The following is a 24,860-nucleotide window of genomic DNA, read 5'->3' as shown; positions in this document are numbered from 1 at the left end:
GACCCGATAACTTCCCTGCCATTATAATAAAAACTCTGCCAGAGTGGTGGGCATTGCTCATGTCCCAGACGTTTTGGGATATATTCGATAGAGGTCAGATCCCCAATAATTTGAGAGGTGCAATTAACAGACCCATCCATAAAGAGGGAGCTATAAAAGCCCCCAAGAATTATAGGTTGATTAACCGCCTAAATGTGGGAGAAAAAGTATTCACAAAAATTATTTCGGGAACGCTGAATCTGCCGAACTGAATCACATTGTGCCCCCAGAACAGGGGGGGCTTCAAGGAATGTCATTCCACGGTTGATCATTGGTTTGCTGTCTGGTCCATAGTGTGGAAATCTGTCGAGCAGAGGAGTAATCTATTATGCTGTTTCGTAGATTTCTGGGCGGTGTTTGATTTGGTGGACGGGTATTGTTTATAGGAACTTTTGGTAAAATATGACCTTCCAAAGGGCCTCTTAATGCTAATTTAGGAGCTGCACAGGTGTAATCGGGCTCAGGTTATTATGGACCCAGAGGGAACCTTGACACAGAAAATTCCAATTAATAACGTGCAATGGCAGGGGTGTGGACTGGCCCCCTTACTTTTTTCTTTAATTTTAGCCAATCTGCTTAATGCCTTGGCGGCAGCAAGGGATGCCAGCAACTAAATAAATGACAAACATATAATATGCAGATGACCTTGTAATTTTAGATCAAACAGAGATAGGCTTGCAAAGGAAGCTGGATGTGTTGGTTGAAAACGGTTACCAAATAAAACTAGTGGTGAATATGAATAAAACTAAGGTGTTGTGCTTTGGTAAGAAGGGAAAAAAAGTTCAGATGGTGTTTAGGTCCCACCAAGTTGGAAATAGTCAATGAATATAAGTATTTAGGCATTTTGTTGATTAGGTCCTTGAAATGGAGTACCCATATTGAAGCTCTGAAGGCTAGGGCTCTAGCCTCGGTCAGCAGATTGAAAAAATTAAATAAAGACTATGGAGACATTTCAAATAGGTGGGTTCTAAAAGCTTACGTGGCTATGATACACCCGCTATTTCAATAAGGTCCGGAGCTGTAATAGATTAGTGGCAAAATCAGGTGGGTGCAGAGGAGGGGAAATGTTTAAAGAGCTTGCTGTCCCTACCTGGATCTGCTGTGATTCATGCAGTAAGAACAGAGACCGGTGTGATAGCTTGGAATATACTGGCACAAATGGCGCAAATAAGATATCGGCAAAGATTGAGGGTAGAATTGAAAGTCTCCCAGTTATGTTAAAATGAGATTCAGCAAAGTGAATTAAAATGGGCAAAAGGTGGAAGGAAAAATCTGGTGGCGGTATGTAAGGATATTAAAGTTAAGTTGTGCCCACAGAATTTCCAAATAGAGGTCTCAAATAGAGAGTTAAGGGCATTAGGTAAAGAACTGTCTCATGAATATAATTAGCACTACTTTAGGGGGAAAGACATCAGTACAATTCATGCTAAAATCTTGGCAGAATGAAGCATGGTTTCTGTGTGTAGATGTTCTACCAAATTGCAGGATTAGGTGTGAATTGTTAAGAATAAGGAATGGAATCAACCCTGTTATATCAATGACAAGTTAAAAATCAAAAATTATACAACCTGAAGAGAACACAAAATCCGATTTATTGCACATTTTAGTGGATTGTCTAAAAGTTTTATCCCAGTGGATATTGATTTTTACTACCAATATTTTTGAAATATGGTATTAAGAGCTGTGGCAATCTATAGAACTTTTAACGGATATGTGTTTTTTGGATATAGCATGCACCATTGGGTGGTTTATGATTGAAGTTAAAAAAGGTCCTTTAGGTGCAAATAAAAGTGAGGTTTTAGGTAATTTATGTTAATGAACTGCTGATTGTGCAATAAGGTCCAGATGCTAATACAATGGAGCATGTTTTAAGTTGATTTGATTTTAACAGGATTTTAATAGGTGAATTATAACTGTGTTAAAATATGTTTGCAAATGTGAGAATACATATACATAAGGTGATCATGTTTGTATTTGGTGGTTTGTAAAGGCCAAGCGGTCAAAATAAACATTATTTTGACTGACTATGTTTAAAGCACTTTTATCCGATTCGCTCTTACATAGCAAAAAAAAAAACAACAGTAAAACAAAAGATATAAATGAATAAAAAGTATAGTTTGCAACTTGCTTTTTTGTTTTTACTGGGAAGTAGCATCATTTTGTTTTTAACACTTCTAATTGCATAATTCAAAATTGTACTATGTTTCATTGAAAAGAATTCAGTGCAGTGGTACTGTGGAAGGCAGCACTTCAATTTATGTTATTGTTTATATTTTCAACAGATAGTCCAAGAACAGTTATCAGCACATCTTAAACACATCTCCAAGGAAGGCACTAAGCAAATGTAATCATAGGGGTTAACCCTTTACCCCAACTCTGCAATCTTAACCTTATGTCCTTAACATCATATGTTTACCATTTATGTTTAACCTACACCTTAGAGCCAAGATGGCCGCGCCGAGGTAGAGCTCCGTGCTACCTGACCCCTCACATCCGATCTTCCTCCGTTGCTGCCGTCCTGGCTGCAATCCGCTTCCCGCCACTTGCAGCGGAGTTGTAGCCCTACCCTCGCTGCGACTTTTGGCTGCCTCCGAGCCTTGGGGACCGAGCTTTGCCGCCTGCAGGAGTCACCGCGGCGGGGGCGCGCACTCGGCCGGTTCCTCGGCCGGCGGCGCCTGCTACGAGCGCCCGCGGCGCTACACGAGGGGCGCGGGCCTCTGTCTACTGGCGGCTGTCCGGAGGCGGGAGAGGCCCGCGGAGAGGCATATCGGCCTGTGACACACCGCGGGTGAGTGGGGGGGGGGGCGCGACAGACCCCCAGCGCCTCCCCGGACCTTCCCCGGCCGCGGGGCCCTGATCGGCGGGCGGATCGGCCCGAGTAGTAGTGGGAGCTCGTGGGGCTGGGCCCGGATCAGTGATTGCCGCCACCCGCCATATTGTCGCACCCTGGCCTGTGAACCGGTGCATCCTCCGGAGGACTGCCTTCCTCTGCCCCCCCCCGGCCCCCCTGCTGCGAGCGTATGGTGGTGATTGCTGCTGGCGAGGTCCCCCGTGGGGGCTCGGCCCCCCCCCCCCGGATCTTGTGGAAGGCCCCCGCGCATCGGGCTCCGGTGCTCGCGGCGGCGACCTGACGGGGGGGCGACGCTGAACTGGTTCCGCCTGGTGCCGACTGCTGGAGGGCTGCTGCCGAGGGGGCCCCTCTGCCCATTGCCCCTCGTCCCACCTGCCTGGCGAGGTGGCCCACGGACCTGCGGTGGGCTGGAAGGGGGCGCCCTGTGACCTCTGCGTCCCGGGAGCGGGGGCAGTAGCGGTGCTCCGAGCTGCTGGACTGGCCCTGCGGCTTGCCCGGGGACCTCCTTCTGGGACTGCACGGGACGCGGAGCGGTGCTCGCCCGGCCCCGGCCTCGGAGGGCGCGACGCGTTGACCCACCATGGGTAAGGACAAAGGCCCTAAGCAGCTGGCAACATCCCATCAAACGAAGATTGACCGCTTCGCGACACCGGACCCCCCGGGTGCCGGCGGAGGGGAGGCGCCCGCCCCCAACAAGGACTTGGCCACCATCCTACACGCGATCGATGCCTCTCGCACCTCGTTGGAGGGGATGGTCGGGGAGGTGAAGATAGATGTTGCGCTTCTGAGGCAGGATCTCCGCAACGCCACGGCCCGCATCACGGAGGCCGAATCGCGGATCTCCGCGACGGAGGATGACATCCATCAATTACAAGACCAGGTCCGGGAGCTCACGACCCACTCCAAGGAACTACACAGGCGGGCGGAGGATGCCGAAAATCGCGCCCGCCGCAACAACCTTCGCTTGGTGGGCTTCCCGGAGGGGGTCGAGTCGGGCCGGGCCGACGACTTCCTGGAGGCCTGGTTTAAATCCTGGATGCCGGCGGGCAGCTTGTCAACCTGGTTCGTGGTGGAGAGGGCGCACCGGTCGCTGGCGTCCAAGCCTCCGGTGGGGGCCCCCCCGCGCCCCTTTATTCTTCGGATCCTTAACTTCAGGGACAGAGACGCCATTCTGCGGGAGGCTCGGGTGAGCGGCAAACTGGCCTATGACAATCACACCATTATGATTTTCCCAGACTACACCCGGGAGGTCCAGGAGCAGCGCCGTTCATACACGGAGGTGAAGCAGAAGCTGCGCTCCCTGGGCCTTCAGTACCAGCTCCAGTTCCCGGCCCGCCTCCGTCTTGTCTTTCAGGGTAAGACGCTGTTCTTTGACACCCCCAGGGCGGCCTGGACATGGATTTCCGAGGAGCGGCCTCTGCGGCAGCCGGGCGGGGGGCCGCCCGTTGCAGGGCCCGGGTGCCCCGTTGCGGCTGGGTCCCAGCGGCCACGGCGCGGGAAGCGCACACGCTCCCGGCAGCGGCGAGGTGCCGCGGTCCTCAAGGCCCGGTCTGTGAGCGCCTCTGGCAGACCGATGAGGGACTCCTCCGCCTCTTCTGAAGCCTCCTCCCGGGCAGCCGGGGGATCCCGGCGCCGAGCATCACCTGGCCCGACCGGATCTCCGACCCCCCTCAACACGCACATTGACTCATCAGACCTTTCTCGCAGTCCAGCCATATGACTTTTTTCTTTGTTTCTTGCAGTTGCGGGGAAGGTAACAGCCTTGCCCGAGGGCGGGGGTAGGGGGCTCCGCATTCTTGCGCTCCCCAGTGCCAGCCCAGGTCCGCACAATGTAATCCGTACTTCAGGAGGGGTCCACTACGCTCTTTATACCCGAGCACCTGAGCTTGGGGTCTTGTGACTGTTGGTTCCGTTCGGGCGACAGATGCTTCTGGTTTTGAAGTGTAGGGTGGGGGGTGGGGGGTTGGGGTTGGGGGTTTGTTTGGGGTTTCTCTTCGCGAGACTGTTTAGTTTGGGTTTGCACTGTTATTTACTGAGCCTTTCACACAGCGCTGCGCGGCGCGAGGCGTCGCGTCCCTTCACTCAGCTCCATTTGCGCGCTCTGCGGTCGCTCACCCTCCGCCACCGTCCGCTCGCTTCCCCCGGTGGGGGCTCCATGGTCCTTCAGGGGCCTGCACGCTCCGTGCCCCCTTTGCTGACACCCGGGTTCAAGGGTATCCCCCCGGTGCCCCCCGCCTGCCCTCTCCCCGGCGCGCTCCATTCCCACTGCTGCCATGGCTGATTTAGCCCCCAAAGCCCAGGTGCGCATCCTGTCCTGGAATGTGAACGGCCTGCTGGACCGGCTTAAGCGCACTGCTGTCCTCAAATACGCCCAGCGCGCGGGTGCGGACGTGCTCCTGCTTCAGGAAACCCACCTCCTCGGAGAAAACTGTCCCTTTTTGGCGCGCTTCGGATTCGACCGTGTGTGGCACTCCGGGTTCTCGCGCGGGTCGCGGGGGGTTGCGGTCCTCCTGCGCCGTTCCTTCCCTTTTGTGTTGGCCCGAGTGGTCCATGACTCCCAGGGGAGGGGGGTTGCGATTAGCGGCGTGCTCGAGGGCCGGCCACTCAGCCTCCTGTCACTTTACGTGCCGTCCACGGGGCTGTCCTCGGCCTTATCTCTGACCGCGTCCTGGCTAGCGGCTTTTCCACCTGGTACTGTTGTTCTCGGAGGAGACTTTAACGCCGTCTCGGCCCCGCACCTTGACTCTTCGGGTCCGGTCTCGGACTCCCGCGCGGCGCGGGCGAAGCAGCTGGCCGGGTGGGCGGAGGCACAGGGCCTCTGTGATGTGTGGCGGCTCTGGCACCCACGCACGCGACAGTATACCCACACCTCGGCCGCCCACCACACTCAGGCACGCATCGACGCGATCTTTGTCCCCTCGGCCGACTGTCTGGGTATCCAAGACGTCCGCATCCTTCCCCGGGGGATATCCGACCACTCTCCGCTTTTGCTGGGTTTGGGCCCCCCACCTTACGGTGCTCGCCAAATGTGGCGTTTTAATGCGTGGTTCCTGCAAGACAAGACGCTCCGTAAGGAAGTGGGGACCGCGCTGGCACTCTATTTTGGCGACAACGACGGATCGGTCTCCTCGGCGGGCACCCTCTGGGAGGCTTGTAAGGCCACGGTTAGGGGGGTTGCTAAGGCACAGGTGATGAAACACCGCCTGGCGCAGCTGCAGCAGCTCACAGCCTGCGAGGCTCAGGCGCTGCGCCTGGAGCAATCCGTCTCTGACTCTGCCGACCCGGCCGAGACCCGGCAGCTACGGCTCCTACGTGAGGAGATTCGTCAGCGGTCGCTTGACGCAGCTAAACTTCTTTGGCAATCTTCGGTGGCGCGGGTATACGGCTGGGGCGACAAAAACGGGGCGCTTCTACACCGGCTGGCCACGTACCCCAGGGCATCACGCATCATCCCGGCGGTGACCGACTCGGGTGGCGCGCTTCAGTCTTCATCCGTGGCTATAGCGGACGCTTTCGCTCAGTACTACTCACAACTCTACCGGGCACGGGCATCGGATCTGTCTTTGGCTTCCTTGCTCGCCGCTGGTGCCCTAAGCCTTCCCCGGCTGGGGCCGAGTGATTGGGAGAGCCTGGAGGCTCCCATCTCCCCTGAGGAGATCGGAGACGCGATAGGGCGCACGTCCGCCGGGAAGACCCCCGGCCCGGACGGGTTCCCGCAGGAGTTTTACGCCACCTACAAGGAGCACTTGGTTCCACGGCTGGGTGCCCTGTACGTGGAGGCGGTTGAGAGAGGCTCCTTCCCCCCAGAGGCCGACATTGCCACAATTGTGGTCCTGCCTAAATCCATTCCGCCGCCCAGTGACAGGTCGGCCTACCGGCCGATCTCTCTGATCAATACCGATATCAAACTATATGCCGCGGTCCTAGCCCAGCGGCTCCGGCCCTTCCTATCGCGTTTGGTGCACCCGGACCAATGTGGCTTCATGCCGGATCGAGGCACTCGCCATTGCCTCCGCCGCCTCCATGTGGCTCTGGCGCACCGCCACCGCCTATCTCCATACCTCACTCTCCTGCTGGCCGACTTCGAGAAAGCCTTCGATTCAGTGGGGTGGCCCTACCTGTTCGACGTCTTGGCTCATATGGGTTTTGGTCCCAAGTTTGTTGGGATGGTGCGGGTTCTGTATGCGCGCCCTCGCGCCAGAGTGTTGGTTAATGGGGCACTGTCAGGAGCGTTCCGGATCGGCCGGGGCACGCGGCAGGGGTGCCCGCTCTCACCCCTCCTTTTCGCGCTCGCAATGGAGCCCCTTGCCGCCCTAATCAGAGCGGATCCTCTCATTCGGGGATGGGAGTGGCCGGGCCTCGAGGAGGACAGGATCGCCCTCTATGCGGACGATGTCCTGCTGTACCTTGGTGACCCAGCGCGCTCGGGTCCTCGGGCTCTCCACATTTTGAGCCGCTTTGCCCGCGCCTCTGGCCTCCGCCTCAACTCGCACAAGTCGGTCCTCGTGCCTCTTCATCCCTCCCGCGAATGCTTCGATTGGCAGACCACGATTCCCCTCCGCCGACTGTCCTTCAAATACCTGGGCATCTGGGTCTCCCTCCTCCCGGAATTGAGCTGGGCACTCAACGTGGCCCCTTTAGTCAAAAAAGCCAAAGCAGACCTCACTCGGTGGCACTCGCTCCCGCTGAACCCCCTGGGGCGCGTGGCGCTCTACAAAATGATGATCCTCCCTCGGTTTCTGTATGTATTGCAGAACACCCCGGTGTCCTTTCCGAGGTCGTGGTTCCGCGAGTTGGACGGGATGGCCACCAGGTTCCTCTGGGGTGGTGGAAGGCCGAGGCTGGCCTTGCCGATCTGCCGCCTCCCCACCTTTGATGGGGGGCTTGGTATGACCAACCTCTACCTTTATTACCTGGCCACCCGGCTTCTGGTCATCCACGACTGGTTTGGGGGGGGATGGTCCGATCCGGCCTACAGGGTGGAGCTGGAAGCCCTGGGTCTCTCCAGCGTTCAGGACCGCATGTACGGCGCCCCGGTTCCCACCTCCTGCCCCGACATCACTAGGGCGGTTTTCCTGGCTTGGCGGGCTGCGCTCCGCCACACCGGATGGACCAGGACATTGACGCGCGCCACCCCTCTCTGGCATGGGACATGGTTGCGGGAGGTTGTGGGGCTGGAGGGCTTCGGACCATGGGATTTGCTAGGTATCTCCCAGCTGGGGGACGTGTGGCGGGGGGGGCGCATGTGCTCATACTTAGAACTGCGGGCGCGCTTTTCTCTCCACTCGTCCCAATTCTATAGATACCTCCAATTGCGACACGCCATACGGGCACACACCCCGCTGGACATCCGGCTGCCGGACCATAGCCCCCCAGAAGCTCAGGTTCTGATGGGTAACCTAGGGAAGGGAGGCATATCCAGAATATATCGTTCCCTTGTTAACAATACCCCTGTGCCCCGGGAGGGTCTGAGGGAGCGATGGGAGGAATGGGTGGGTCCCTTGGACGAGATCGACTGGCGGGACGCCCTTATGGCCCCCAGGCTGGTGACGGCCTCCGCCAAGCTGAGGCTCATCCAAATCTATTATCTGCATACGGCGTACCTTACACCAGCGCGCATGCGCCGTGCGGGTCTTTCCACCGACGCAGCCTGCCCTCGCTGTGGCTTTGACCAGGCCGACTTCATCCATATGGTATGGTCATGCCCGGAACTGGAGGGGTACTGGCGTAGCATTGAAACTGACTTGACGGATGTCCTGGGGTGGGAGGTGCCACACGACCCTAAACATATCCTATTGGGTATCACTGATGGCCTGGACGGCACCCGCGCTGAAAAATTGTTCCTTATGACAGCGCTAATGGTGGCAAAGCGGGACATTGCGGCAGCCTGGAAACAGCCGCAGCCGCCCAGTCTGACCAGGTGGAGCGCGGGAGTGGACTGGTGTGCGGCGCAAGAGCGGACTCTTTACCAAGCTCGGGGCTGCCACAAAAAATATCGTAGGGTGTGGGGGAAATGGTTAGGAAATGTAGTGTGATCTGGTGGAGCGGGGTGGGGGCGGGGGGGGGGTGGTCCGGGGGGGGGGGGGCTGAGAGGGGGAATGATTCCCAGATGGGACTACTGTATATTGTTGGTCTGAAAGGCTCACTGTTTTTTGTTGCACAAAACAATAAAAACTTGTTTATCAAAAAAAAAAAAAAACCTACACCTTAACCATATAACTTTAATGTCATATCCTTAAACTATTTACCTCATGCCATCAGCCATCTACCCATAGGCCTATACACCAAACTCAACCCAATGTCTTTACCCCTATATTAATCCCCTGAACCCAACCCTAACCCCACAGTTTACCGTCTATGCCCTTAAACCCATACTTCTAAAATGTTACCCCTTTCCCCATCACACCTGTACTCCAAAACAATACCCCTAAATGCCTAATCCCATACCCTCAACACCTATACCCTTAGCCCCTAAACCCTTATCTCTAGTGTCTTAACCCTTAACACTACACCTTTAGCTCTATAACCTTTGCACCTAAACCCTTAACTCTGTAGACTAAACTCTTAATCCTGTATGCTAACCCCATATGCATAACCTGTGTACCTTTAACACAAAGAAATTCACTTTAAACGCTTAAACGTATGCCGTAATACTTTACCCAATCCCGCAAACCCTTAACCAATAATTCTTAATCATTTACCCATATTTCAAAGCCCTCGTCCTCTAACCTCCTGTCTCTTCACCCTTTTCACACTGTCTGTATTTACTTCAGTATATTTTGAGAACAACACCTATGGGAAGTGTTCCCTTTTCCCAGTTTTAATTTTTATAACTAATTATTGGGAGGTGTTATTTTTAGAAGTGTTATGGTTGACGTTTTGAGGTAATACCCAATGGATGATTTGAATGCAGCAGTCCAGCAGAACCAGTGATTATTGGAGAGTCTTCAAGTGATAATAATGCAGGTACAGGTAAAGAGATGGAAGAGCAGTGTATAGATAAATGCCATGAGAGTAATGGTACAGAAAGATAAACAAAAGGAGAAACTGGAAGAGGCCAAGATAGAGGGAAACAAAGGGTGAAATTAAGATGAAGGTGGAGATACAAGAGAGAGGATACAGAGGGGAAGTGAAAAAGAAAAGGGACCAATGTTGTGCTTTGTTAAGAATCAAAGTTGCTTGGTGATCTGTGCTGCTGCAGTCAAGGCTGATGATAGGAAGATTTTGTGAAGTGATGGAGACTATAGGTCAGTCGTGGCCGGCATGACAAATAATTAAACTTACCGTCACCTCTGGTCCTGCGTCGCATCTCCTTCTATCTCTGCTCCGAGTCCCAGGAAGCAGGCAGCCTCCCTCTCCTCCCCTAAGCCAATCGCAACGCTGCAATGTCAGCCTTGTGATTGGCCAGAATGCTGACCGCACAGGCATCTACGTGGAGGCCTATTTCTCCATGCAGGCTGCATGCAGCCTATATGATGGAGAAAATAGGAGAGTGCGTATGACTGGTTTGGTCGGCCATGGGGCCGACCAAACAGTCAGTGCCCACAACAGTGGGCAAGCCACTCCTGCCCTGCCCTGCAGCAGAACCTCCCGCCCAGAACCAAACCCTTCTTTCTGCTTTCTTGCAGCGTGAGAAGCAGAAACATAAAATGAATACCATTTTATGTTTCTGCTTCTTGCACTGGGACAAAGCTGTAGGGCGACGCAGTGGGGCGACGCTCCTCCGCCCCTATGGAGGAGCCGCCCCCGCTATAGGTAAAACAAGCTGTGGGAATAATGAAAGAATGAAGGATTGTTGATGAAGAGGGCATTTTGAAGCAGAGTTAGTAACTAAAATGTACAGGCTCGACCCGTGGGGAAAATAAGGAGCAGAAAAGGGGAGAGGTGGATGAAGTGTAACCTCCAGGTTATGGGCAGAGGACCAGAGCTGGGTGCCGTAAGACACCTGGAGATGGGAGAGGGGAGAAGGCAAAGGAAAATTTGAGTTTTGGTTTGGGGTAATCTTTTGGTTTAATTTGTGTTTGAAGACCACAAATGTAGCTAGAAAGCTGAGAAGGGAAGGAGTCATTGAAGAAGGGATGCCGATTTTATGACAGTCATATGGCAAGCAATTCAAAAAGGTAATCACTGCTAGGTTGATTGCATAACTTTTCATATACTGAACTGGATTTTCCATTTTTAATTGTGAACATTGACTTTTTCAATAGAAGTTTTTTTCCTTACAGGAGTAGTTGGATGTATGAGAATTATTCCCTGAAACGTTCATGTCGAACTTTACAGCTACCTATCTAACTAAGCATATGTACTTCATTACTTCAAAATATGAATGGCTTTTGTTGGCCATGCATGAATAGCATGATATCTGAATTGCAAACTTCCCAATAAGGAATCAAATCAGAACCTCTCTTTCTGCTTGCTTTAATTCTTTTTGTACAACCTACCACTGTAGTTCTTGGTTTTGTTATTAAGTCACAGCAACTGTTCATGTCTGAGGTGTTGTCCTTGAGGCAGCCAGAGTGTTCCCAGAATTACTTCAGACCATCCATCTACTAAGCCTTTATCTATGCCAGTTTCGGATTGGTTCATCCTATATCAAGCTTTTAAGTGTATGGTAAAGCTCAAACCATTTGCAGCAGCCCAGCTTTCTAAACTTTCCAGTGTAGTACTGATTGGCTAGTCCTCATCATTTGTAAATATGTAAATTAACACTGGCCCTAGAACCAATCACTGAAACCCTCCAATCTTTACTAAGCTTACAGGGTTCCATTTATCATTGCCCTTTTTCTGAGAGAACTTCAAATGCCGAAAAAAAATTTGTTGACCAAATCGTTTGAAATATTGCTACTCAACTAGTGTGAAATCAATACTTCGTGTCTGTATATTTCAACTAACAAAAATGAAAATGGACATAAAATTTCACATATATATATAAAATATTTGGTTTGCTTTGTTAAATCTCCTAAAAGTCAACACTGTCACAGTTCAGGAATATAGAATGACACACATTACATAAGCTACGTTGAGACTGATAATTCCTGTAACCTAGGCTCTTCCTGTTCCAATAGTTATCAATCCATAACCCAGTTTTCTTAGAGGCTGGCCATTTGTTGGTCCCCTTAGGGACTCCTGTAAGGGGACAGCAGCTAGATGGAGCTACCTGAAGATGTCTCACAGGACCAGGCATATTCTTGAACTCCCTCTGCCTCCACTGCATCACTTGGGGGACCTTTGGAAAGTGTAGAGTCAGTCCACATAAATTCTTGTAATTCTACCCTCGCCTGAGCTATCAAATGGGAAACCGCCTATAATAATAAATGGTGTTGATCTGGCTCTCTAGTTCCCTGGGGAGGTCGTGTGAGTGAGGTGATTGCAAGCAGTGGTGAGTAGATCTTCTCCTCTGTTGCACCTGAGTAGGAGCAGAGAGAGGGTGAACGCAGGCTGCGCCTTCTGATCTCGACCATCTAGATTGTCACATCATCAGACCTTGATGTAGGCAACAGGAACGCTCACATATAGGTATTTATTTATCGAAATGTCCAGGCTGAGCTATTATGATGTGATTGCGTAGGCAAAAAATGATGCCGTCGCTTGTCTACATAGGGTGATCCATACATCATCTAAAGCAACTAAAGTAACTTTAGGGTGATACTGTTCACCCCACACTTCCTGTGTTTTGTGTTTCATAGTTAATGCAGCACCCTAAGCTTGTGAAGATTTGGTTTGGTTGTACTGGGTTCACATCTTGTGCTCAAACTTAATAAATGCCTGGGATGAACTCCAGCTTGGTGAAATATGATAGTAAGTGAATGTGTATGGGCAATGGCATTACAAATGTCTTGACAGCAACCAAAAAGATGGACACGTTCTCCTTCTGTTCTATCCACAGGAAGAGTTTTACGGCAAAGAGTTGATTCTGGCGGACCGCGAAACTGTGGAGCAAGAAGCAGATGATATTTTGAAAGGTGCTGGTGATTCCGATGTTGCATTCCTGGTGGTTGGCGATCCGTTTGGGTGAGGACAGATCTCATTCTGGTCTATGTTTCTTTAACAATGTCTGTATTTTTCTCCATCACCTCTGCTCTTCTGAAATATTTGCCATGTCTTTCTTGCTTTTTACATTCTCGTTTCTGAAAACTAAGGGCCAGATGTACCCCAATGGCTTTAACCATCCTTTAGCTATGGGAAGTAGGAATAAGCATTAATGGTGCTGTGTCGTTTGTGGCACAGCAGGACTGCCCAACAGCTGAGCGGGTATTTTCAAAGAGGGCTGGTGCATGTGGTGTTGAGGTCTTGTCCTGAAGTATTGCTAGAAAACCTCTCTATGGGAGCCCCAGGGCGGCAGGCGATTTTTGGATGTTAGTTACACTTTTGTTCATTACTGCTGATTAGTGCAAGACTCAACACAGTACGATCCCCCGAGGTCTGCGTTGTAACATAAACTCTCAAGGGTCCAGTTCTGTGATTGAATGAGTTTATACCAGATAAGACGGCCTGCTACTCTACACATAAATAATGACTCAAGAAATTCCTACAAACAAGGTTTTGATTATTATGCTCGTGGCAGGGAGTCCTTACCTTCTACCACTTTGGGGTTTTTTTGGCCTGTGCTAATGAAACCTGAAAGTCCTACTGTATAATGGTGCTGTGCTATTTGTGTGTCGGTCACATCTAGCCTGGGCAGGAGCTATCCGGGCATTTTCTGCGGGGCTGGAAGATGTAGGTGGGTTCATGCATCACAGGGCTGCTGTAGGGTTTTCATATGGGAGATCAGGGACTGCCAGGATTTTAGAATGCTTAATAAGTGGGACCACAACATTCCCCTTTCCTGTAATGTGGTATTCATTGTTGCTGGTGTCCTACTCTTACCTTCGATCCTCTAATCAATCGTGATTGCAGGGTAGGCCATGGCTGTTTACAGCAGCCATCCAGAGTAGAGAGAAACGCAGATCTCTCTGCTCAGCTCTGCATCTCTACTAATCAACAAAAACAGGAATTCTAGAACATTTGTTAGATGGTTCCCGCTGGGGTTTTGCAGTCTATTGTGACATCTTCACCGGACAGGCCCTTCAAGGATTGAATAGTTGGTGGCTTGGCCAGAGGGGTGAGTCTCAGCAAGAATTCAACATCTCCCAGCAGCCTCTGCACCTAGCTTACTCATGTTCCTCCTAGTTTCCACAGCACCAGGAACACCTTAAGGATTTGGGGGTCCCTGGGCTGAACATAATTTGGGGCCCCCTGCTTGAAACAACTCTGAATTTATTATTCATTTTCAGCTCATTCAAGCCCTCGGCAACTATGGTCTGATCGTTGACAACCCTCTTTGTTGGCCCCCCAAACTTTTAAGGGGACCCCAGTCTTTCAAACCCTTTGAATATTCATGAGATATTGGAGACGTGGGAACCCCTTTTCATATTGTGCAGGGGGCCCCATCAATTTTGCTCTGTGCCACTGTCTGGGATTGTGGTGAAAGCTTAATGATGGGACCCCTAGAAAGGTAGGGGGGCCTGGGCCAGCGCCCACTTTGCCTATGCTTTAAAATATCTCTGCAGAGCACTCGGGGGAGGAAGAATAAGAGGAGAAGCAGGAGGACCAGTGGCAGGTCTCTGGCATGTAAGGACACAAGTTCTGATTGTTTCAAATGTTCTGTCCCAGAAGGTTTGATGAGTTACTAGGTGGAACAGCAACCACATTATGTTCTTGCACAGGATTTAAGGTCAAAGGTAATTTTTTTTCGGTCAATAAAAACCATAATATGTTGCACAAATAAAAACATTTGAAAAAATACTAATATATTGTGAGTCGATTTTCAACATTTTAATTTAAACGTCACATAAGTTCATATCACCCGCCATAGCACCCGAACTAGGCCGGACCATAAACGCCTCCTTCGAATCCGGCATCTTCCCCGATGACTGGAAGCGGGCAGAGGTCAAGCCCCTCCTCAAGAAACCCTCGGCCGACCCGACGGACCTGAAAAACTACTGGCCCATCTCTCTCCTTCCCTTCGCTGCCAAAGTCACCGAGAGATTCGTCAACGCCCAGCTGACCACCTTACTGAAGAGAACGCCATCCTCGACTCCTCCCAATCCGGATTTCGCAGCAACCACAGCACCGAGACCGCCCTCCTCTCCTCCACCGATGACATCTGCATGCTACTCGACCAGGGCCACACCACGGCCCTCATCCTACTGGACCTCTCCGCAGCCTTCGACACGTCTCACCCCGCACTCTCGCAGCCAGACTCCACGACGCCCGTATACGAGAAACTGCCCTTGACTGGATACGCTCCTTTCTCACCGGCAGAACCCAAGGAATCAGACTCCCAACCTTCCTCCTCAAACCCACAGAGATCAATTGCAGAGTACCCCAAGGATCCTTGCTCAGCCCCACGCTCTTCAACATCTACAAGGCCCCCCTCGCCGCCATCTTCAGACAGCATGGGCTCAGCATAGTATCCTACGCCGACGACAACAAGCTCATCCTCTCCCTCACGAAGAACCCCAAAGACACCAGACTCAGCTTCCAGGAAGGAATGAAAGACGTCGCAGCCTGGATGAACAACAGCTGCCTGAAGCTCAACTTGGAGAAGACTGAGGTCCTCATCCTTGGACCCTCCTCCACCACCTGGGACAACACCTGGTGCCCCTCCGCCCTCAGAAACCCACCCATTCCATCAGACCACCCCTGAAACCTCAGCATCATCCTAGACTCCTCCCTCACCATGACCCGCCAGATCAATGCCGTCACCTCCACCTGCTTCAACTCCCTCCGCAAGACCTTCAAGTGGATCTCCCCCGAATGCAGAAAGACCGTCAGCCACGCACTTATAACCAGAAGACTGGACTACAGTAACGCCCTCTACACTGGATTCAACAGAACCCTTCTACACAAGTTCCAAACCATCCAGGACACCGCAGCCAGACTCGTCCTCGGAACCCCACGACAAAAGCACATGACCCAGCACCTACGAGACCTCCACTGGCTCTCCGTCGAGAAGAGAGTAACCTTCAAGCTACTCACACACGCTTACAAATCCCTCCACAATATCGAACCCAAATACCTCAACAAAAGAGTCTCCTTCCACGTACCCAAAAGGAACCTCCGCTCCGCTGACCTCGCCCTGGCAGAGACCCCACACATCCGCAGAACCAGAGCAGGCGGAAGAGCCTTCTACGTCACAGCAAAGACCTGGAACGAGCTCCTAGTCAGCGTCCGGCCCTCCCCTACTCTGTGCACCTTCAGGAAGAACCTCAAGACCTGGCTCTTTGCCTGACACGGAGCTGCTCCCCCAACCCCAAGCGCCTTGAGACCCTCATGGGTGATTAGAGCACTTTATAAACCCCTGATTGATTGATTGATATGGTACTCTGTTTGAATAAATTTACTATAAAACCATCTTTACAATACATTCATCAGCCTTTTACAGTCAGTAGCTGTTCTGCTTTGAGGTAAAAAAATTAAAAAACGTATGCACAGGATTTAGAGTCGGGGCTATTTCTTTGGGCATAGGCTTTTCAATTGGCGGTCTTTCCAGTGGGGCAGTGTTTTCTAGCACGTGCCTTTTCTCCAGTAGCGTAGGCGGGTGCCACAGGATAAAACACTGTGCGACTCTGCTTTGAATTTAGTCTTCTATCGATACCAGATTTTTCTCACAAACATCTTCTGAAGTTATCTCTTCTCCTTTCAAATCATCCACAAAATGTGTAGCTTTTTTGCAAACATATGTTACAAATTTTATTATTAAACACACTATTTTCCCTCAGGTTGTCCAAATTGTTCTTGGGCTGAGACCCCACATCAAAGCTTCCTAAATATTATCGTACTTAACATACCGGTGAACTGGGTGCAATGTGGATTCTGTATAGTTTTATTATTTCATTTTTTATGCTACACCTGTTTTTGGATCCGAGCCCATCTCCGTTTTCTAATTCCTGCTCAGCAGACATCCTTCTGGGTGGGGTTAGATGTGACCGAGATACGAGTATAAAAAGCCGCTGTTTGCTCTTCATGGTCTTCTAGATTTCACTCGAGATCGGAGCTCTTTAATCCAGAGCTGATTTAACAATTAAAGAGTAGCAGCTTTTTGACAAACAGTATGGTCGGTCTACTAAACAATTTTTGTTTAAAGAATTGAGGATTTGCTGCCTTTTCTGTAACTGGCAAACTATTTTTAAAAGTAGATATTTCTAAATCTACTGATCATACCCCTCTCATTCATGGACTCGACGAGCAAAACGCCATTTTATAATAACTGTTACTGTTCTGTAGCAGTTAAACAGTTACAACCGCAGCGTTCCCGTTTCTAAGCACTGTAATTACAGGTATTGCGGTTTACCAGTCTAATTACTTCATTTTTCGACCTCCGAATGATGAAAGGCGGGGTGGAACATGTTGCGATTGTAACTTCTGATCTACTAGTGACTAATGGACGTCCCTGGCCAATGCTTATCTCACTGAGCCATCTTGCTCGCTTTTTTTTATTACGCATGCGCGTATACTTTACATATCAATAACACATACACATAAATCCTGTTATTAATTATTGCGCTCGGATCATTTGGTTGTTTTTTGCCCAAATGTACTATGCTATGTTTTCAGTGCATAGAAGTTCTGTGATTTGTGCTAGATTGCTGCTCGTATTAATTAAGATTTACAAACCAGGCCCCCTTCTTGGCTTTTGTTACGCTCCTTTAATTTCATTTAGGATGCCTTTATATGCCTCTTCCTATATATTTGTTTCTGTCTCCAGAGACCCGAGTTACGATTTGTACGGCTCGTTCAAGGTCGCCTACCAAGACCCCCATTAGGCGCCCCGTTCCCCAAGGGAGCCCAGTCAAGGCTCATTACCGGAAGCAAGCCCTCGCGACGCACAGCCTCAACAATGACTCCGTCTGTAATGTCACGCCACGCTGGACGGGGTTTGTTGTCATCGGTGGGGGCCAAGGATACGTGCCTGTGGTTAAGAGTATGACGACAAAGGAGAGCGTGCGTGCGCGCGGGACCTCGGCCCATCCGAAATGCATTATATTTAATCACAGCTCTGGTACCCAGCTGCGGAGTGTGACATCTAATCTCAAGTGTATTAAGAGTGAACGCCATCAAAATTTCATAGTGACGGCTCAATGACATTGAAGAAGGCCCATTAGGAGGAATTGCGTTCCACATCAGCGTCTTTCGACTTCATTGATAGAGTAGTCCGTACGTGCATTACGTCTTCACGTCCAGCACAGGTGTGGGCCTGAAGGACCCACGTGCTGCCTTTGTGTGGAAGGTGTGCAGTAATCTCCTGCAGTCCTGACTTGACTTTGAGTGTTACTTTTGTGTGGCTATTGTAGCATGCGTCTTCATTTTTAGGTCTCGGCTGCGAAAGCTGCGCTTGCGCAGTCTCGCTCCGAGATTTAATGACTTTGAGTGACTTTGAGAAGAGGGGCTTGCACCCGCCCCTCTTCTCTCCTGTTCTCCATTGGCTGGCCTCTTAAATGCTGGCCAGCCACTGGAGAAGAGGTCCAGTCACTCCGTTGAAGCCCCGTCCTTTTCGGATCGGGGGGCGTGTTTTTTCGTTGCTTTTCGCAGGGCGTGTTTTTCTCTCCTCCAGCCAATGGCAAGAGGAGAGAAAAAGAAACACGCCCCCGAATCCGAAACCGAGGCTGCGTTTCTCCGAGGCAGTTCTTCTCTGCCTCGGAGAAAGGCGGTGGTGTCCCGGCGTTGCTCCCTCACCTGATCTCCTTGTTTAGGACTTGTTACTGGAGCTGTGAACAGAAGATTAATTATGTTGACGGTTTCTAGAGAGATGTAGAGTGCAGGCCGTTCATTACATTCGGAAATAAAAAGAATGGGAGGATAAAGGAATCTTAATTGGCACGAGGCGCCGCTCCACGCATGAATACTCCATCAGCTCGCGCCACGATCGGGGTCGCAGATCTGGAGGGCCCGGCGAGCCTGGCAGCAAGGGGGTGCAGACCTGAGACCACTCTATAAGGGGGGCTCAGCTGACATTTTCCTTTATTTCAAGGGAGGGAAAATAATAATACATTTGAAGGGGAGGCGGGTGTGTCTTGGAGCCCCTGGCGCGCGTCGTGGGCTGGCAGGGACAGATTAATTGGTGCCTGCCAGCCGCGTGTGTGCCAGCGCGCGGCGGCGGAGCAGCGAGTGACGCAAAGATGGGCGAATAATTGGGCCTTTTATGTAAGCCGTAAATGCAAAACTCCCTCCCTCTCAATCTCCCTGTCCCTCCTCGCCCCTTCTCCGGGGCCCTCCGCTCTCCGCTTCGGTGCGCACTCCCTTCCTCTCGTCGCATTTCTTCCCCTTCCGCTCTAATTCGCTTCCTCTCCACACGTCTTCTCTCACGCATGCACTTTCACGGGCTCTCCTCTCCGCACATGCCTCCTCTTCGCTCTTCTACTCTCCCAGGTGCGCATCCCTTGTCTCCCATATACTTTCCTGCACGCGCAGTCCTCTCCCCAGCTACATTACCTTCTAAACTCGACGTCTCTCCCACAAGCACAGCTATTCCTCCCCCGCTCCACTTCGATTCCCTTTCTAACCTCTGCTTCTGCCCCACGTGTTCATTCCTTCTCCCCGCTTCTCTCCACATGGCCATTCACTACTTCAGTCGCTCGGTGTCTTCCATATGCAGTCTTTTCGTCACTGTATTGCTTTTACGAGTGCCGATGTCCTCTGGCTTCCAACGCCTCTCTCACCTACACATGCCCCTCTTCTTGTATCGCAGGGGGGGGCAGCTCTCCTCCGTACCTCACTCGCTCCTTTTACATTCCCTCTACTTCTCGTCTACGGACACGTGTCCTTCTTCTACTTCTCCACCACCACAGTATGTGTCTCCACTCCCCCTTGGCACTGGAGAGACTGAAACACATCCTGTGTCATTATGGACACAGTTTCCCGTCCTGTACTTTTGTGTGACCACACTATGCATTCTGGGGGTTGTAGTCCTGCTTTGCTTCCATTAGACTAACACAGCTGAAAACAATGATTTGTAGATGAAAAAATTAATGACGGGAGTGACTCTAGTCCCACTAAACCTTGGAAGTGATTATTCACACACACCCATGCATGCACGTATGCAAACACACACACACACTCTCTCAAAAGGTGCACTGCCTTCTCACAAACACATGTTTGTAAAACAGGTTCTTTAACCCAGCACGCCATCTTACTGGCATAAAACCTCTGATCAGCTGAACTCTGCTGCAAACACTTAACCTCCTGAGCTATCTCACTGCTACTGAAGCTTGTCACCGGAAAGTGATGAAGATGTCAAAGGCCTTGTTCAGGTCTGGGCAGAGGCATTGCTTCCATGCTAGTCAGGACCCTTCTGCTGCCTGCCATTCCCACATCCACTGGTGGTAATTGTTCTCAACTAATGACATCTCTGAATGGCTGTTTTGTGGAAACAGCACCTGGTGGAGACTCCCCAGCTGTGGAGAATTCTGGGCCTACAGGCAGTGCAGCAGAGACATCCTGGGGCAGTCTCAAGGGATTTATTGCGCTTCACCAGGCCATGAGGGCTACAAGGCACCATGTCAACCCCAAGGGTTACCTTCTCTGGGGGCACAAGTACCTCCCCCACTCCCAGCAAAAGGAGAAACCTCTCCTGCATGCCAGTTGTATCTCTGAGGACATTTCTGGGATTCCCCCTTTGTCAGCTGGTGTTTGTGCATAACATGGCTTCTGGGTCGAGGTTTGGTTGGCCACTGGCAAAGACAGGGATACCACCACCTGATTGGCGCTAGCCGGCCTCTGCCTTCTAGGTGGCACCCGTGTGGTAATATCTTGCTGATGGGACTCTAATGCTACTCAAACCTGATGTTTAAACCATGGTAATATTTTCGCAGATACCTTAGTGCTTAGATGTACTATAAAGTCTTCCAAATTGTTGGTTATTTAATGTTTTCTCCCCCTGATGCCTCTGACCCCCTCTCCCCACAACCCCCTATGCTTCCAATGCCTCTTATACCATCCTCGTCCCACACTTGTATCATGTTTTCTAATTGGGGGCACCTTTGTGAGTGCCGGGAAAATATGAGACTCGCACCCCTCTAATCGTATTGAGCAGAATACACCCCCCCCCACTCATCTCAACTCCCTCATGAACATTCTGATGTAGTGACGTCCGCCCTCTTCCTTCTCTCCGTTACTCTACCCACCTCATATTTTACAAGTAATACGGGAGGCACATGGATCCGAGCACTAGTGCAATTCCACGCACTTGGGAAGCATGCAGCAGGGCCCGTATTACGCAGGCGTTACGCTGCAGCACACCATGACACTGACCCCGATTACAGTGCGGAAGGAAACTCTGACATATTACGCCTGCGTGGAGGAGAGCGCATTAGAGAAAGACAGAGCCACTGTCCGAAACTACTACTTCATGTTTCCCCGGAGGAGGAACATTTCTCTTTTAAAATTGAACATCTCCCCTCGCAGGCGGGGCAGTGTGTATCAAGAGATGAGAGGCTGGTGACGTCGGTCGAAAGGGATGGCTAGGTGCCCCGAGTGAACGAGTGGTGATGCTGTGGGCTGGTCTGCCTCAGTAGGTAAGAAGGGATGGGCACTGAGCTCACAGGGAGTAACAAGCATTTACAATGCAATGGTCTCGGCATTGGTAAAGTTAGAGCTATTGGCATTGCTCATGACATTATTTTTGTTTATGTTTTTGTTTTTAAAACATTTAAAGAAACGGCATTGTCATGAGCAATGCCAATAGCTCTAACTTTAACAATGCCGAGACCGTTGCATTGTAAATGCTTGTTCTCTAGAGGCCAACAGTTGTACCACACCTCTGCGTTTCTGCCAAGGGTGTAGCTTGGTCAGTAAAATTGGGGGATGTGAGCTTCAGATTTTTCAACAATCAGGCTGGCATATACTGTTTAAATACATAATATGACAAGCAGGGCGCATGAGAGGGGAGATGAATGAGGATTGATTGGAGTACTAAGTGAGCAAATGTAATTTGTTAAATAATCAATATTTTTGAAGACTTTCAAACATAGAGTGAATGTGCATTTTGTCTGTGTGTATGTAAAAATCCTGAAATCAGACTGACATCTTCTGTACCCAACTATTTATCATAAAATGCATTTATTGGGGGGTGGGGGGGTGTAACACCCCAAACACCCCACCCCCTAAAGTTACACCCCTGCCTTTTACTATGATGTAGAAATACAGTGGCAAAAATTAAAGCATGCACTTTGAATTTTTATATAAATTGTAGCTATGTGGTATTTTTGTTTTTATTTTCAATGTGCCTTTGTTTTACGTATTGTCCACTTCTAACAGTAATTATACCATATTTTTTAGTGTAAGGAATGGGAAGTCCTCCCAGAATCGTATTCCATCATTTCCACTTAGCCGCAGCTTGATTGGTATATTAATGTGCCTCAGATGTTTCTGCTGAGGACTCATTTGTCACCAATATAAAGTCATCTTTCAAAGGTCTGAGGACAGATGTCAAAGATAATGATTCAATACTGGGCCCTACGGTTTATAGAATAAATTATGTCCTACAATATTCAGATGGTTCTTCCTTGCTTAAGACTTGGATGGCCAGTTGCAGGATCAGAGTCCTTAAGGCCCCTTCATTTAGATCCGAGCCTGTCCAATCCATCCAAAACGGAAAACATACAACTGCCCTGAATAACGAAGAGGGTGTTACCAAAGGTTAGTTCCAAAGCACAGAAACATTAGAGGAAATCACCCTTAAAAGGACATAAGAGCAGTAAACATCTTTGTAATAGAATCAATTACTTTGGTAGTGGATGTGTGAAGTGTACCTAAAGAGTGCATGTGTGAATCCCCCCGCATAAGAAAGCGCTTTGAAATGAAGAATCTCTTTAATCTGTTTTATACCTTTTTTTGCTAACTCAAGTCTCCCTCGATTGCTCCCCAGATCCTTGCCAGCAGTTGTCACATCTGAGTTCAAGGTGGCGTTAGACCTAACAGGGAGGTCTTCCCACAAACCTTTAGCCTACTCACCACCTGTTGCTGAAAATCATTTTTGTTGGCTTTAGTACTCTGTGCACTTTACCACTACTAACCAGTGCTAAAGTGCTATCTCCTTAAAACATAGTAAAATTGACCTATACCTAATTGACACATTACTTTACTTATAAGTTCTTAGTAAAGTGGTACAACATGTACCAGGGCCTGTAAAGTAAATGCTACTAGTGGATCTGCATCACTTATTGTGCCACCCACATAAGTAGTCATTTAAAACATGTCTCAGGCCTTTCATTAAGGTCTGTTTGCAGTTTTTAAACTCCAAATTTAACCTGACAAATGAATATTTTGCCAGGCCGAGACCCCGCCCGTTTGAATATATATAAGACACCCCCAAGGAGGGTCAAAAAAGCCCATAGGGCAGAGTGCAGTGCTTTTATAACATTGAGCGTGTTCCTTTAAGTTTTGCATGTCCTGCTAGTGAAAAATTCCTAAATTAAATTTTCACTACTGTGAGGCCTACCTCTCTCATAGGATAACATTGTGTTACATGATTATAATTAATAATTGATCATTTTTGTTTCAAAACAGGTAGAAATGTCATGCTTGGTCTCAAAATAATTGTAATTTTAAATCCTCTTTAATGGCAAGGTCAGGTTTTAAGTCTCAATTCTGAAAATGCCACTTTTATTAAGTTTGCATTTTTTTGCCCTAACCATTTTGTGCCTGTAAATTATGAGTAGTTGGCCTTTGTGTATTTCTCCCAGACAGTGAGACATAAGGGGACTAGATGTTGTCAGGATAGATCTGTTCTGTGCCCCACTTACATTTCAAAAGTGGCTGCCTCAGCACACTTACAGGGGAAGGATACCCAGCCCCAACCTGACCAGAAAGGAATGTGTTTATAGACAAGAAGACAGGGAAGTATGTCCTCAAGTGCTATTAGTGTTACAGATCTGGGCGTGTGAAGGGAAATGTTAAGTGTCTCAAGAAGGCACACCCCCCCCCCCCCCCCACACTGGGGAGCAGACCCAAGAGTTGGCCAGTGTATTGCTTAGGGAGGAGATTGTCCCAGTTAGTATGGGGGAAAGAGCAGAGGTTATCTTGGTGTCCCTGGGTGACAAAACCCACATGCCTGTTAATACTTACAAGTATTGGCTGCGAGTCACCATCAATGGGTAGAGTATGGAAGCTCTGAGGGACACATGAGCCAGTATGAATACTGTGCAGTGTCATCTGGTGTCTCCAGAGCAAGTAATCCCTAATACATTCCACCAGGTTGTGGTAGCAGACAACTGTGAAAGTCCCTACCCAGTGGCTCTGGTTAGCTTTAAGTAGGGGGTGGGATCTCAGGTTCTCTTAAAGTAGCTGTGAGTCTTACCATGCCTGTTGATTGTGTACTAGGGAATGACTTCAAGCACACTGTCTGTAGGGAAGTGTAGCTCAAGTCCAACCAGGAGACGTTCGTATTACCTAAGTGGGTGTGTGTGACCACAAAGTCCATGGCAGGCTGAGAGGGGAGTCAAGGCAGCCTGGAAAAATGTCCTAGGCAGTTTTCAAAAAGAAAAAGGGCAAGAGTTTGGGAAACTAGCCCGTAAAGCTCACACATCCTAGGAGGGGGCACATCATGAAGATGCCGCTCTGCAGCCTACAGGGGAGGGCAGTGCAGCCCTGGAAGACCTGCCTGAGCTCATGCATGGGAATGTGAGGGTGGGCCCACCAGGGAGGAGCTCTGTAGAGCTCAGAAAGAGTGCCCAACTCTAGAGGGCTTGAGGCGGCAAGATGGGGCCCAGGCAGCTGATGATATATCTGGAGATCACCTTATCTATTGGAGGAATAACCTCCTATATAGTGAGCCTAAGGTTCCTGATCCTGGAACAACTCATGTGTTGATGGTCCCCCAGTGCTAAAGAGCCTTCCTTCTGGGTCTGGCTCATGATGTATCCCTGGCACGATATCTGGAACAGGACAAGACTTTTGCTAGGCTTGATACCCACTTTTATTGGCCCTGGAT

At 50.0% G+C, this 24,860-nt stretch overlaps 1 protein-coding gene across 2 annotated transcripts in view; it reads left to right on the top strand.

The window, feature by feature from the left end:
* Window positions 1-24,860, top strand: part of DPH5 (diphthamide biosynthesis 5) — a 344,961-nt gene that overhangs the window by 72,225 nt on the left and 247,876 nt on the right. For both annotated transcript variants that reach the window (XM_085601905.1, XM_085601906.1), the window contains exon 2: window positions 12,777-12,901. In XM_085601905.1, the coding sequence (XP_085458031.1) occupies window positions 12,777-12,901 (125 nt within the window). The remainder of the gene's footprint in view (window positions 1-12,776; window positions 12,902-24,860) is intronic.

This window comes from Triturus cristatus, chromosome 4_2, assembly GCF_964204655.1.
Source record: "Triturus cristatus chromosome 4_2, aTriCri1.1, whole genome shotgun sequence".
NCBI classification, from domain to species: Eukaryota; Metazoa; Chordata; class Amphibia; order Caudata; family Salamandridae; genus Triturus; species Triturus cristatus.
The sequence above is the reverse complement of the archived record's forward strand: the minus strand, read 5'-3'. Positions and strand labels throughout refer to the sequence as shown.